The sequence below is a fragment of the Neophocaena asiaeorientalis genome, unplaced genomic scaffold (genome assembly GCF_003031525.2).
Source record: "Neophocaena asiaeorientalis asiaeorientalis breed wild unplaced genomic scaffold, Neophocaena_asiaeorientalis_V1.1 scaffold240, whole genome shotgun sequence".
Taxonomy (NCBI): Eukaryota; Metazoa; Chordata; class Mammalia; order Artiodactyla; family Phocoenidae; genus Neophocaena; species Neophocaena asiaeorientalis.
In genome coordinates this window covers 3852089-3867603 of record NW_020185331.1, presented here as the reverse complement: position 1 = coordinate 3867603, position 15515 = coordinate 3852089, and the positions used below count along the sequence as shown (strand labels likewise).

Here is a 15515-nt window from a genome sequence, read left to right as displayed (position 1 = left end):
CTTCGACGGGGTGAAGTGAAGGGCTGTAGGGGTCCTGGGATGGGGTGGGTCTGGGGCGGTGGCCGGGAGGCTTCTTGTCGCGTCGATCCTCCCTCCCTCCGGGGTGGGCGGTCAGACGGGGACGATGTGGAGGCCAAAGCTGTCGGCCTGAAGCTTGATGTGGTCTCCGCGGTAACTAGTGGCGGTCATAGGCAGCGGCAGCAGCGGCAGGGGCGGAGCCCCGGGGGGCGGCACTATAATAATAAGGGGAACCTGGAAGTTAACACAGGAGAAGAATGGGCTGGGTGAGAGGACAAACAGGAGAACGAAAAAGGAAAGAAAAGCAAAGCAAAGACCTCCCCGGGCTGGGGTCTAGCAGGGTCCGGGCAGGGAGGCATTGGCTGGGCTGCGGGGCTGGTTGCCCCCAGGAGAGCTGCATTCACCGGGTGGGAGAGGGACCCGATCGGTGTCGGCCGCCGCCCGACTGCGGACCTTCAGGGGGCCCGAGGGTGGGGGCGGCGCAGAGCCTCCCAGCGACGGGGAAGGGAGCGGAGGGGAGAGTTAGGAAGGGGCGGGAGGCGCAGGCGTCCTCTAGGGATCCCGGGGCCTCAGTGCTGCGCTAACGAGCCTGCCCGGCTGGGCACCCAAAGGGCGGGTCGCGGGGAGTTGGACCCGCGTCCGGAAGCACTGCCGAGCTGGCCGGCGGGCGGACGGAAGCGCTGAGCCGCCGGCCAGCCAGGTGGCGTACTCACTTAGTAAGGCGGGGTTGCTGAATCTCCAAGCCTCGTTGTAGGCCGTGTACTGGGGATGGCTGTACGGGTTCCCGGAGAACTCGCTCCCTGCGGGAGGGCGAGGGAGTGGGAATCAGACACGACGCAACGCCAGAGCGGACCCGACGTGCCCAGCCAGCGGCCTCCCCCGTCTCTCCGAGGTTCAGGTGCAGCGGGCAGGGTAATGCCCACTGCGGGCGGACGGCAGGGTGGAGGCGGAACAATCCACCTGGTCCAAATGGGGGGAGCCCATGGGGTGTGTGTATGCGTGTGCGCGCAAAAGCACCGACCCGCCTCGCACACCGGCGTGGAGGTAACTGCAGGTTGGTGCCCGCCTGTGGCTCCCCCCGCGGAGGCGCTCCGGGCCACCCAGGAAGGGTTTGTTCCGGGTCCAGGAGCGCCTACGCCGCTGCGTTGGGGGCCAGGTTCTCTTTAGTGGAAACTCTGGTTCTAGGAGCCACAGCCCCATAGGGTGGAAGCGGGGGAGGGTGGCGAAGACAAGCCCTCGGGACACTTTGTCCCAGAAAGTCCTGAGAATGGCATCTCAGCATGGTGCCAGTACAAGGGGTGGGGGCTCTGCTGGGAAACACCCCCCTCCCTCCTTTCCCTCTAGAGATTTGATAGGTGGGCCACGCAGCAGGGGAAGGAGGCGGTGGGAGGCAGGTGGACTGCCCGCCGGTTCTCAAGCGGTGAGCGGAGGGCCCCGTGGGCTGGGAGCCGTCGGAAGCTGCTTCCCTCCCTTCGCGGGAGAAAGGCCAGGCCTCCGGGTTTCCCCCTCGCCCTTTCTCCTGTGTGATGACCCCAGACTGTTTACAGTGATCCCTAACCGCGGGTTAAGTAGAGGAGAAGGGGCCCCTCTCGGAGAGGGAGCTGGGGTGGGGGTGGGGGATGCAGCCACTGGAAAGCCTGTTTATTGACGAGGAGGGAAAGCATGCGTGCAGCAGGATAATGAGCTTCTGAGCTCAACTGTGACCAAGAGGAACTGAGCTATCTCCTTCCCCATCGCTAATGAAACAAGTGTAATTTCCTCATCAGCACTAGATTCTGTTTAACGACTCCCCCCTTGCCACCATGAGCTCTCTGAGGCTCCCCTCATCCCCATCCCCTTGCAGACTCCCCCCTCCCTCACCCCCGCCTCTCCCAGACCTCCTCCAGCCTCCACCTGCTCACTGCTGGAACCTTCCCTGAAGAATCTCCTGACACCCAACACTTTCATTTGCCCTACCCCAAATCTGGGCAGGGATACCCTCACCCACACCAGCAGCTCTCCTTACCCAGTTCCTCTAACTCCCTTCATCCCCTATTCTACAACACCCAGCAGCAATCTCCCTCTTGGCCAGCCCCCTACATCCACCTCTGCTTACCCAGGGGCTGTCCCTGAATGAACAGTCCAGGAATGGGGCCAGTCACCCTACTCTATCCTCCCCCGCATGAGAGCTGAGCTTCAGGGAAGGGGCACACAGAGGGCAGCCAGCAGGACAGGAAGCAGGCCCAGTGAGTCTCATCCTCTTTAAGACAAGAGTTTTTTGGTGCTTCTGTGAATAGGAACTTCAACTCTCTTTGGCTTCAAGCCCAGCTCCCAATCTGGGGTGAGGGGTTGGGGGGAGCACAACCTCCAGCTGCAGTCACCAGACCCCAAATATGGCCTCTGTCTCTCTGATCCACACAGCCCAAACCCAGCTCCTCTCAGATGGGGACGGGTCAGAACCCCCAGGAGCAATGAGGGCCCAGGGCTCCTCTCAGGAGATGTGGAGGTGCTCCAGCTTGTCTCTCTCTGAAGCCAGTCTCTCTGGTTCCTGCCACAGTCTGTCTTCTGTTCCTCTTTCCTTAGGGAATAACTCCCTTCTCTCCCTGGGGTGGGGTCGGCTCTCCACACTGGTCTTCCCTGTGGGTTGGTGTGGACCAGGGTGGCTTTGTCTGAGTGACAGACATGCCCCTGGAAATGGTTCTTGGCTCCAAGTTTCCATGGAAACCAGGGCAGACTCTTCCAAGCAGTGTCAGCTGGCTGGGGGTGGGCTGGGGCACTGAGTGTGGAGCTGAGGCTGCGTGCTCCTGGGCACAGACTGGGGTAGGTGGGCACTGCGGAGGGGCCAGGACGTACAGAAGGGTGCACACACTACTGCAAGCACTTCTGCAAGTTCCCTCCCTGGATTACTCATGAGGGAGGATGAGGGACCCCGGCTGCAGCCTCTAGGGAGAGAGAGGGATAGAACAGCAGTGGTTTGCAGGGGAGGAGATGTTGGGTCTCCCCCAGCCCCAGTCTCAGACTACAGACCACTCAGCAGCTCACCCACAGTTTAGCTACTCCCACTAAATCAGGCAGCTGCAGCATTGTCACCTACCAGGCACCATTCCTGCCAGGGTGGAGGTGGGGTAGCTTCCCTGGCCAGTGGGGGGCACGTGAGGGGGGTAACCAGGCAGAGTGGTGCTCGCCATGTCACGACCTGGAAAAACACAAAGGGGAAGGGGTGAGGCCTGGAAGAGAGGGGCCTGCCTCTGCTCACACAAGGGTACTCCATGGAAAAGAAAGCGCTGAGTGCAGACATGTAGGGGCACACCTGAATGAGAAGGTCCAGGTGTGCCCTTACATGTATCTAAGCTTACCTAAATGTCCTATGATCAGCTGTGTGTATGCACCTCTGCTCTGTGTAGCTCTTTGTGTGTCTCTCTGTGCATGTGTGTTTGCCTTTGCTTGTGTCTCTTTGTAGCCCAAACCCAGATGGAGAAGGGAGGGAGATGACCTGGTTTTACTCCTCCTTCCCAGCGAGATATTCAGCTGTGGTCTATCCAGTAGCCAAATGGACCTCTATCATCTTGCTCACCTCTCCCCTCTTTAACACCCCATCTTTCCTTCAGGCTTGGAGGACACCCCACCAGCACTTGTACAGGAGCTGATGGGTATTCCTTGTCCTCTCCAAGTGAAGCTGCAGGTGCTGGGCCTGGCAGGTGTGAAGAGTGGGGGACCAGCCAGTGGGCTATTTTGCTGTCAGTGTTCATGGCATTTAAATGATAGAAAACCATCCCTGAAGCAAATCAGGAGCTTTGAGCTAACAGTGCAAATGGATCAGATCAAGTTCCAATGAGCAAAGCCTGCTCTCCCCACTAGCTGCTAGACTTCTGTCCCTGGAGGTGTCTATTAGCTAGAGTGTGGAGAGTGGGAGGAAGGGCTTTCCTAGTATCCTGGAGTGAAGGCAAAGCGAGCCAATCTTAGGGAGATACCCATGGTCCACAGATATCTCTGGAACACAGCTGTACCTGAACGGCCCCCCTTCCTTGCCTGCCCCCTCCATCGCCATGAAGCGGTCACCGCCTTCTTTGCAATTTAGCATGCTCCAATCTCTAATGACAATAAATTTGTCCTCTCCCATACTTCCATGCCCTAGAGACTACTTCATCCTTTCCTGGGTCCTGGGTCCCCTTTCTCCTCTCCATATTTCCCTTACACTCCTCGTCAGCCAGTGCCACTCTCCCACTCTAGTGCCTCTGTCCAACCCTGGGAAGAGGTGTGGCTGAAGGAAGGCAAGAACTAGGCATCTCTGGCCCACTTTCTTTTCATCAGTTGCCCTAGACCTCATCCTCCCGATGGCTATTCCAAAGCGTTTCTCTCTCTCCTTGCCACTCTCCCCTTAAAGTCGACCTCACCTCCAACTTTCCTGAAACGTGTGAGTTTCCTCACCACTACCTTAACACATCTGAATGATTCATCCTTCCCTAAGTAGACAGGGATGCAGCTCAGGCTTTTGCATTCCCAGCTGCCTGTGAACCTTTTCATTAGCTGTCCCACTGTCACCTCAACCCTGACAGGAATAAAAGAGATCACCTTCCCCTCAGTCAGTTCTACTGACCTACTTGAAGACCATCAGACCAAAACCTCTGGAGTCGTTCTTGACATAGCACGCCCAGCTTTGAAGTCAGTCGCTGGGTGTTGTCAATTCTCCTTAGCAATATCTGTTACCTCTGTCCCACCTTCATTTCCTCCACCACCTCCACAGCTCAGCGCCTAAGCACCTGCCCTTGGTCTGCCACAACAGTTTTTTTGCTTGTATTCCCTGCCTCCACATTCTTCTCCTTCAGTCTATGCCTCACATGGCTGCTTGGCTAGCCCTCATGAAACACTGCTTTCATCACATCACTTCCCTTTTAAGAGCCATCATGGATTCTCTGTAGTCTAGAGTTTGGGTGTCTCTCAGGCAGTCTGCACTCTGCCAGGCGTTCAAAGCCTCCCAGGTACTCTTCCCCACCCAGTTTTCTCAGCTCTGATTCTCACCCCTTCTGGTTTAGTGTGACTGTTTTCACTGGCTTGGATGCTGTGAAATCTCTGCTTTTGCCACCTCATTTTCTTCTTCTTGCTATAGTTTCCCTTTCTTTCCCTTATAAGCTCAAGGCTTAAAACCCCTACTATTCTACCCATCGGAGAAGTTTCTCTCTTCTAAACTTCTATAGTGTCTGTGCTCCATGGTTTACCACGTCACTACAGTTCATGAAACATCAGCCCTGTTGTTTTCCTCCTCAAACAGATCATAATCAAATGGAGGGCAGGCCCTGTCTTCTGCTCTGTAATACAGTTGAGAATACGGTAGATGCTCAATAAAAACGTATTGACTAATTCTCTATCACTCTATTGGACTTAATAGCCAATTCCAGGTGGGTTGTATTGTTTTCTGTTTCATATATGTTGGTGTCCTTTGAAGAGGTAAAAGCTGGGCAAAATGTAAATGTTTGAATCTGCTTTTTTTCTACAAATAATTTGAACAATGGATCGTGAATTTTTATAAGATGATGAAAGATTTATACAGGATGATGAAAGCGAGGGACTCACAGGATGTGACTCAGCTTTATCATGCAACAGAATGATTTTCTCTCTACTTATTAATATAGCTAATATCTTATATTTTAAAACTCAAGAACAAACAACAGGGTAGAACTGTCAAACAAGAGATCATTTTGAACTCCCAGAGAGATAGCAGAGAGAATCTGTGTTTGCTCTGTGTGGGTTTTCTTTCATTGACTTCTATTGTCAACTAAATGTACAATCCTCCTGACCATCTCTCAGTGGAGAGGACTTCAAGTGGACAAGTCAGCAACATCTATCAATTCCTAGAGAGATTAATAATATGGCATTTCGTTGTCAAAAAAGGCCTAAGACAGGGCCTTCCCTGGTGGCGCAGTGGTTAAGAATCTGCCTGCCAATGCAGTGGACACAGGTTCGAGCCCTGGTCAGGGAAGATCCCACATGCCAAGGAGAAACTGAGCCTGTGCGCCACAACTACTAAGCCTGTGCTCTAAAGCCCGTGAGCCACAACTACTGAGCCCACACGCTACAACTGCTGAAGCCTGCGCGCCTAGAGCCGGTGCTCTGCAACAAGAGAAGCCACTGCAATGAGAGGCCCGCGCACTGCAACGAAGAGTAGCCCCTGCTCGCTGCAACTAGAGAAAGCCCGCGCACAGCAACAAAGACCCAATGCGGCCAAAAATAAATAAATAAAATATATTTAAAAAAAAAAAAAGGCCTAAGACAGAGGAGAGTTAGTGAGGATGTAGAAGTTTTGAATAGAAAAATACAGAAATCCAATTCTTGGTCTTGTGATCCTAATGTCCACAAAGCAGTCAGGAAGAGAAGGATGCTTCTTTCTCAATAAACAGGAATTGAAATGCATCTGAATTCTGATTTTCAGCTGCATAGCTCCCTCAGCTTTTCACACACAAATTCCTTGTACTCTAAGGTTGTGTCACACAATCCCTTACTTAGCTTCAGGAGAGAAGAGGAAATGTGGGATGACTAGAAAGGTGTTTCCAGCTACCTGGAGGCACCCCTTTTGCAGTGTTTATTTCCACTGGATCTTTCTCTTGCAAATGGTCCAACTTCCAGCAGATAGAAACTTTGGCCTGCTGAAAGACACAGAACTGTTGATTGAGAGACACATTTCCAAATTCTATTTTAAAAACTGAATCTGGGAAGTGCTATTCAAGCATTTTTTTAAGTGTGAGAGAAGAGACGTATGATGAGGAAAAAGCATGCAAGCACACGGCTGTGATTCTGCTGCTGTGGATTCTGTAACATCATTACAGTATCACTGGATTCTGTAACATCAGTACAGCATCACTACCAAGAGGTGCCCGTTCAGGACCCCTGAGCCAACAAAGGTATAAGCCACTGCATACAAAGCACCCTCAATGGCTTCATCAGCACACAGGTGACACCTGAAGAACAGGAGCACATTGACCAAACTCTTGCCAGAGCCATATATTCTTCTGGAACACCATTGTCAATAATAGAAAGCACACACTGCAGGAAGTTTTCAAATTACTAAGACTGTCATACCATTTGCCCAGCAGCATTCTGCGAGCAAACTTCTTTTAGTGAGTGAATATGAATGGGTAATGGAATCTGTGCAAGGAAGAATCGACAGAGTACTGGGCGTTGCATTACTACCGATGGGTGGACCAAGAGGAGCAGAGACAGACTCTAAAACTGTATGACAGCACAGCCACCTCCTTCAAGCAAACAGGTAAAAGTGCAGAAAGAGGAGAAAAATAGCTTCAGATCAGAATACATCAGTTATGAAATATGTCATCTGACAGACGATAGGAAGCAGTAAAGCATTTGCTTTGCTCACTGACAATGCTAGGAACATGAAAGCAGCACCAAGAATTACACATGGATAAAAACCCACATACTACAAGAGGATGGGCATTTCCTGTTGGATAATTGTTTCCTAAGATTACAAAGTTTTAAAGATGGAAGAGCCTTCGAGATGATCAGTCTCACTTCCTTGTTTTCAAGTTGAGAAAATGGGGGCACAGAGAGGCATCGTGACTTTCCTATGGCTACAGAGCTAGTAACTGACAGAGCCAACGTGTGAAGCTAGGTCTGTACCACACTGTCTTTTAATGATAACATGAAGTCAGATACTCCCCAAAAGAGCCAAAGAAAAGGAAAAAGAAGTCATCTGACAAGCAAAATCTCATATTGTCACTGCTGTCATTAGGATGAGGCAAGAAAAACAGGACACAAAGAATAAAATATTGACACTGAAAGTCTGTAGTAAAATCCCATGGGGTGGAGTATCAATCTCTTTGGAGAGTTTTCTGAAAAACAAAGAGGCTCTTCAAGAAACAGGAGTAGTTGAGAATCTAAAGCACCCAGAAGTGTTAGAAGTACTGTATTGGATGAGGATGTCTTCTCAGTTCAGCTGCAGAAGTCCCTGAAGATTCTAAAGCCAATTTCTACAGCAATCACTACATCTGAATCAGACAGTGCACTTTTGTCAGACATTCCTTACCAAACGGGCCAGATCAAATCAACTGTTTCGGAGAATCTAAGTGCAGTTCCTTTTACAAGTACAGAGAAAAGCAAAGTGAAAGACTTTATTAAGAAAATTTTAGTCACCGGATAATTTATGCTATTTTTTCAGGTCTTAGGATCCAAGGGCAGAGTTGTGTTTCTACTTGCACCTAGACTAGCTAGCATTCACTGAGCACCTACTATCAGGCTAGGCACTGTCCTAAATATTTTCCATATATTATCTCACTTAATCCCCATATCAACCTATGATGTTGCTCTGTTTTAAATCCCCATTTTACGGATGAGAAACTGAAACTCGGAGGGGTTAAGTATTATATCCAAGATTTCACAGCCAGTAGATGACAGGACCTGGACTACAGAACAAGCCGTATACTTGGGAATGGATTCTAGAATGACATTCTCAAATAATGTAGACCCAGAAGATAGGTATTCGGTCCAGGAAAGTAACCTGGGATTATGCTAAGCAAATCCTTCCTATAACACAACATCTTGTTGCTTCTTGTTTCTTGCATGTTTCAGGTTCTTCCATTTTCTACAGCAAGGCTTTTAAACTGGGGTTCACCGATCTTGTAGGATGTCATGGATGTGCTTCAGGGAGTCCATATAAAACTATACATGTGATGTTACAGATACATATATGTAATACCTAGATGGCTTTTATCATGTTCTCAAAAGTATTCATGACACAAAGATTAATAAACAGTGCTTAAAAAAGACCAAAGAAACTTTGTTTTTTGGTGTAAGAAAGACACTGATTTGTTTGAAACTATTTGAATTGGACCAATAAACCGGATCATACAAAGAACAGTCAAATAACATGTGATGGGTAGGGAGGCTTATCTCAAGTAAGGCAAATGTCAGCATCCAGGAGACCAAGGAAATAATAAAAAGGAAGCTGCCAAAGCAGCAGAGATGCTTTAGTTCAGTGATGGCCGGACAACAGACTTATTAGACACAGATTTATACAGTAAAAGTTATATTCAATCAGTTTAGAGATGCTTTCCCTCAGTATCTTTCTCTGAAAATGAGCACTTTTGCTATCCACTTGACACTATGGAGGACCCTAAGGCCGAAAAACATAACTCTTGTTTTACTATCCTAACCTCAAGTTGTGTCTGCTTCTCATAAGGTCGTGAAAATGAAGACATTAGATTGCTTCAAGGTTGGCAGTCTGTGCCTGAATTTGACACAAACATTTATAATACTTCCAAGAATACAGTTATTAAATTTGTAATTACTGCCTAAATATACTGTACATTTACATGTACTACACCAATTATGATCCCTTTATGACCAATCCAAGTTACACAGAATACATCAAAGTAACAAACTTTAAATTTGTAAAAGATGCTTTGAAAGGAGAGGGCAAGAGCTTTCCACATATTTCATTTTATTCCTTATTTCCCGGGTTTCCAAATTCTCCGGAAGTTTTCTCCTGGGGGGGCAGAGGTGCCTGTATGAGGGTCCCCAGCCCCAGGCTCTGTCTTGGCCCCATAGCTCTGCATCCCGAGGCTGGCCTGCCCTGGGCTCCGGCAGACGGGGCTGTGCTTGCAGCTCAGGGCGGCTGCACTCCCAGCCGATCTCACTTCCCACCCACAGCTGGACCTTTAGTCCCCGGTGTGTCCTAGGCAGGGATGCTGCCCAGATCTATGTGGGCTCAGTAAGGTCTACACCTCGACAGCCAACCAACTGGATACAACCAGTCATGCTGTTCCTACCCCTTCTCCCAGCACGCAGCCCTTCGTGGGCCACGGTAGCCTGCTGGCCTAGGGCCCCACAAGAGGCGCTCCTTCTAACTCAGCTGGACCATGGATGGAGCTGCAGCCTCAGGAGAGTGGGATAAGGATAGGGAGTGCTGGGGAGAATCACATTCTCAGGGCTGAAAGGGAATTTGACTATCCTCTCATCTACTCCCTCTCATTTTACAGAGAAGGAAACAGGCTCGGAGAGAGAGGAAGACATCCCAGCCCTCTCCGTGGTTCACTTCCCCAGGCTACCCTCTCTGGCTCCACTAGAAAGTGGCAGAGGAAGACTGGAGTTGGGCAGGTGCTGGCACTCTGGAGGCTGGGCCCAGGCTCACTGATGGGCTCAGAGCCCCTCGTGCTGGGTGGGCAGAGGTTAAGCCTGTTTGCACAGTCTCCCGATACTCCAGGTCTCCCAGTTCCTCTCCGGCTTTATTTTGTTCTCTGAGAGCACTGAATTGTCAGCTCTAATCCTTCCGAAAGCGCAGCGTTTTTCAGGCGCTCTGTGTAAGTGAAACCCTAATCCCAAGGAAAACGGCCACTTAAGCTGCCGGAGCATCAGGCTACTTTCCGAGCCTGCCACAGGATTTCCTCCACCCTGCCCGCCAGCTCAGCGGGCCCCCGAGAAGGAGAGGGGAGCATTCCAGGCTGAAGGCATGCAAAGCCCTCTCTGAAGTAACAATAGTGGCAGGGCTTTTGCCTCCCAAAGCTCAGGGTTGAAAAAGTGCTGGCTTGTTTGTCCTGAGCAGGGGAAGGAAGGACTCTGATCACCCTGAGGAGGGTGGGAGGTCTGTCTACCTGTCACCTTCCGGATGGTTGGCTCTCGGGGGAAACAGGCTTTTAGGTCTTACCTAGGTGACTCTGAGGCCACCAGGACATTTCTGAGCCCTTGGTCCCAATACATACCTGTAACATTCACTGGGACACCCCTCTTTAGGGTTTCTGGTCATCCAGAAAAGGTTGGGTTGGCTGACTTCACTTTTACGTAGCCAACCTTTTCTTCTTAGAAAGTGCCGAATAATGGAGTAAACAGGCTTAGTACTGGGGGACCCCCCCTTTGGAGAACTCTCCTTTGGGACACCCCAGGCACCTCTAAATATCTACAGCAGCAGAAAGTTTCCCTATAACCCAGCCATCCGTGAAAACAGTGCCCAGTGCTTTCTACTAGGCAACACTTTTTTGTAGTTGGCTACTACATGCATTTGAAATAAAGCTCGTTGATTTCTCAAAAATATTTTGATTCAAATTCAAACTGTCCTCTCTCCTTGATCTCTAAATGAATTAGTGAGACCATGCCGTGGGGGGCCAAGCACAGTCCATTTGGCGTGCTCAGCCTTTGGGTCTCATGGACAGAGGGAGGAAATGAAGGAAGGAGTCAAGAGGTAAGGCCCAAGGTAATGGGTCAAAGCTGAGCTCAGCTTAGAAGACCACAGAACTACATCTTTGCTAAGATGCCCGGGTACCCTTCATACCTTCCTCCTGCTCCTCATGCCTCTCCTTCCCTCTGTAGCTCCATTAGCAGCCTCACGTGCTTCTGCCCAAGGCACCCTGCTGGGGAGGGAAGCCCGTCACTGCTGGGATGGCTGGTGGGCACAGACATGGGTGTGGAATTGGGGCTGGAGATTGTGGTGGCACAGCTTTTGTTCTATTCAAATTTGACCTGACTCCCCCAGTCCTAGAGTAAATTAATGTCTTTTCTTTGCAATATCTTTTCCCTCTAGGGGTGGACTGGATAAAGAAGGAAGGGAAAGAGCCCTGATCCAGTGACTCCCTAGGCTGCAGACCCAGGGCACCCACATTATCTGTCAATGTCTCATTGCTATGGAAATGCCCCTATAATTAAATCAGAGCTGAGGTCTGGGGGCTGGAGGTCCTGGGGGATGTGGCTGGAGGCCTCAGGGATGTTTGGAGGAGGCTAGCCTCTTCCCAGTGGGCCTTCTCGGCTGAGGAGAAGCCCTCTGGCTTGGTTTGGCCTCCACAGCGACAGGCTCTCCGACTTGCCAGTTGCCCTAGCCCTCTCCTTTCAAGGTTGGCGAGGAACTCTGATGTCTGTGCCCTAAATTCCTCAGCTAATCAGGGGCTTTGAGCTGACAGACAAGGCTAGGAGACTCCCAGCCTCCTTCAGAAACATTTCTCAGCCTTTATTGCCCTCTCCTCCCCCAAGAGGCTGGCCAAGGGCTAAGCTGTTTGTTTTATGGAGGGAAATGCAGTGCATTGGAAGGGGGTTGTTAACTACAGGAAAGAGGCACTTCCTAGAAGTCCTCAGGACTCCTAGAGCAGGAGGAGGAGGGTTTCCCAGGGTCCACACCTCTGTCTGCTAAAAGGCTACTTCACTAACCATCCTAGATGTGGGTAAGGAGTCTGAACTTCTAAGAGTCTGCAGCCCTTTCTCAGAAGCCGAGCCCATACGACTCTCTCTAGGCCCCGGGGGCCAGCCCCTGCTTTTCTTTGAACTTTGCCTTACTGGCCTCCTCCACCTCTGCTCAAATTTGCCAACTTCCAGGAGACCCCCGTCTCCTGCTCTCTCTCCCCACCGTGGGCACTCCCCTCTTAGGACGCATCCACATCTCCTCCCGGATCTTAGCTACAGATTCCGGCAGAGCTGCAGTCTCCGGGCATCAAGAGAAGTTTCTCCCAAGCTCTTGAATAAAACCACCTTCTCCCCACCAGGATGGGGAAGCTGACAAGGCTTTTTTTTTTCCCCCATGAGGGAGGAATGGACTGTCCCTGTTACAGTGCTCCAATGTTCAGACATTTTTCCAAAGAAAAGGGAAGACTCTCTGCTGAGACTTAGCAGTCTGGGAACTTGGATAAGCAGGGGAGAGGCTCTACTTTTGGGGCTGCCTGGGGCTCCTCTCTTTCCACGCCTCCGAGTCCCAAAACAATGTGCTATAGGTGCCTTCTCTGCCCTTTAAGATCTCCATTATCTGACAATTTGCTGAGCAGTGGTGGGGAAGGGGATGTGGGATCAAGATCTGTGATTAACACAAAACATACTTCTTTTTTATCTTTTTTAGAATGTTAAACATGCTTACACTATAGTTGTTTTTGGATTGTTCTATTATCTCTAGTTCTTAGGGGTATTAACTGTCCTGTATATTGCTTCTGCTAACTCTCCCTCATGACAGTTTGTATTCATATGAGGTGTGTACTTTTTTATAGTGAGCTCATCTTTAGTGATGGATTTTTTTTTTTTCCTGTGGGAGTCCCATGTGCCCTGGATTGTAGAATGTCTCTGCAAGGAAGGTTTGCCCTTGTTCCTGCTGGGGTTTCCAAGTGGGTTACTATCCTAGCCACGTTTTTATGTAAGTTCTTAGCTGGGGGTTCCTGCCACATCCTCATGGTACAAATTTGGACTCAGGGTCAGGCTTGGGGGTCTCCATTTCTCGTGGAGACGTTATTTTCCCTCCCTTGCTTTCCTGAGCCCCTGGGATGAGTTTGTGTGTTTCCCATGCATAGATAGCGTTGTCCTGCTCCATCCCTGGCTTACTCAGGGGAATGCTGACTTCTAGTTTCCTGCTTCTTTGGGGCCTAAGGTCATCTTTTCTGTCTGGTGTGTTACAACCCCAGCCTCCCCCAGTTAGGGTCTGCCTCCAGTGTGATGCCAGCAGCCTCTCAGTCTGCTCTGGCTTTGGGTCTCCCTCTATTTCTTGCACAAGATGGTGAGGTTTGGTTGTGTGGTAGAATTCTCATTGTTATGTTTATCCAGCTGTGTTTTGGTGAGTTTAGCCTGCCTTGTTTCTAGATATCAATCTCATTCCTCTGTAACCCCTCCGGGACTAAAATGAGGATGGCGAAGACTACACTTGCACAAAGCTCTCCCAGTGCTCGGCAGTGAGCCTCACCAGAGGCCAGTGAAGCCTGCTCACTTGGTGCAGCAGCTCTGGGGCCTGGTGCATCCCTCGGCTTCTAGAGTGAGCATGGAGAACCGCTGTACCATCCCCGACTTCCTCCAGCACTGTCTCGTTCCATTTGGGCTCCAGGGCAGGGAACCCGCTCTCATTATCAGGGTGGATTTTCTCCAGGTGAAGGGACTCTCAGAATTCTCAGAAGCATCTCCAAGTGACTTTGGGACTCCTGAAACTAGTATTCATCTTATTCTCCCAGATCAACATCACTGCCAAGGTCCCCTCTATGGCTGCAGAGCTGGCCAGGCACAGGAAGGGAGGAGTCAAGGTGAGGAGGCTATGGGGAAGGGGGGCTCTTTTCTACCAGTGACAGGCGACTTGAAGGCACCAGCACACAGTTGGAGTCAGAGTCCTCACTGAAGAGGCCCTGACCCAGAGGCCTGCGGGACCACTGAGGGGTTGATGGCAGCCCACTGTGGGGTCCTTTGGAAGGGTAAGAAGGAGGTAGAAGGTACCAGCCACAGCCAGACAACCTGAGGCATCCTGGGGCCAGAGTGCCCCCCACCCACTCTCTCATCTAGTTGGTCCCCTTTTCCTTATCACTTAGGAGAGACTCGGCTCTGTTCCAGACCAGCAGCCTAGAGCAGTGGTCTGGAGAGAAGAGATGCTGCTGAGCTAGAGCAGCCCAGCGGCGGAAGGGAAAGGGTGATAAATTTAAATAACCAGCTTGACTTGGCAGCTTGCTGAGTTGTGATGCAGTGAAATTAAAATCTCAGCAGAACTTGCAAACACTACTCAGAAAAATCAGTCTCTCTCCTTGGTTCCATGAGAGAAGGTGGGGAGGGGAGGCTTTTGGGCCAAGCCCCGGCCTCTGGCAGCCACCCTTGCCTGCAAAGTGATTAGCTGTGTCCTGGCCCACTGGGCCCCACTCTCCCCTCTACACAATAGTCCAGGCTCCTCTCTCCTCTCAGTCCTGACCTTGTGGAACAGCTGTATCAAGTGGCTGGTGAAGTTTGAAATCAGCCTCCAGTGCCAGAAGGTGGCAGGAATATCAATAAGGTCGGCTCTTCAGGTTGGGCTAGGGCTTCCTGGGCTGGTTTCCTCAGGACTCATTCCCAAAGGTTTGCAGCCTCAGCTGCCTGTCCCTGGGGAAGAAGATGAGCTGGGGGTTTAGGATATGGGGGATGAAGAGGGCTCCTTGAACACCTTGGCACACTCAAGCCAGGCTGTGACCACAGGATGCCCTCCTGCTCTCTCACCTGTAGCACATACCTGGCCAGAATCACCTGCCGGAAAGTGCCCCCCCTTTTCCTCCTCCACCAAAGCCCTTCATACTCTCCAACCAAATAAGCTCTTAAAGAATCTTGGAGGGCAATTTTTACAAATACACCAAAAGCCCCTCCCATATCCCAGCTATTCTTGGAGCCCAGTTCTAGGTGCCAACATCTTTCTAGAAAATCTCACCTGAAATCCACCTCTCTGGTCTGCTCTCTACATCACTGCTCACCGCTACCGGCAAACTCCTGGCCCAAAGGCTAATGTGCTGGACCCATTCCTGATATGATCCATGAAGTCTCTGGGCACTGCCCTGTTTCTCACCTTGACAGTACCTCCAGCAAATTCTGTTCATCCCCATAATAAACACATCATGAATCATTCATCTTTAATAGATTATGCAAATTAGGAGGACGTAAAATCAACAAAGATCAATAACTGCAGCCATTTAATTGCCAGCGAAAACATTTTAAGAATGAGCATAATCTGTAGCCCTTTCTCGGGTAATGGCACCATTAATCCAAACATTGGATCTTGGCCTAAGTGTAGAAAAATCATTCCCTCCCCCCTCCCCCTACCCCTCCCCCACTTCTCC

General features: G+C 50.6%; 1 protein-coding gene across 4 annotated transcripts in view; it reads right to left on the bottom strand.

The window, feature by feature from the left end:
* Window positions 1–6: 6 nt before the first annotated feature.
* PAX2 (paired box 2) overlaps window positions 7–15515 on the bottom strand; it is a 79978-nt gene continuing 64469 nt past the window's right edge. For 2 of the 4 annotated variants that reach the window (XM_024735035.1, XM_024735037.1), the window contains 3 exons: window positions 3092–3193; window positions 732–818; window positions 7–233 (listed from right to left, as the gene is read on the bottom strand). In XM_024735035.1, the coding sequence (XP_024590803.1) occupies window positions 112–233; window positions 732–818; window positions 3092–3193 (311 nt within the window). In that variant the 3' untranslated portion in view covers window positions 7–111. Of the gene's footprint in view, window positions 253–731; window positions 819–3091; window positions 3194–15515 lie in introns of all 4 variants that reach the window. The other 2 variants (XM_024735036.1, XM_024735038.1) reach the window with 1 other exon arrangement.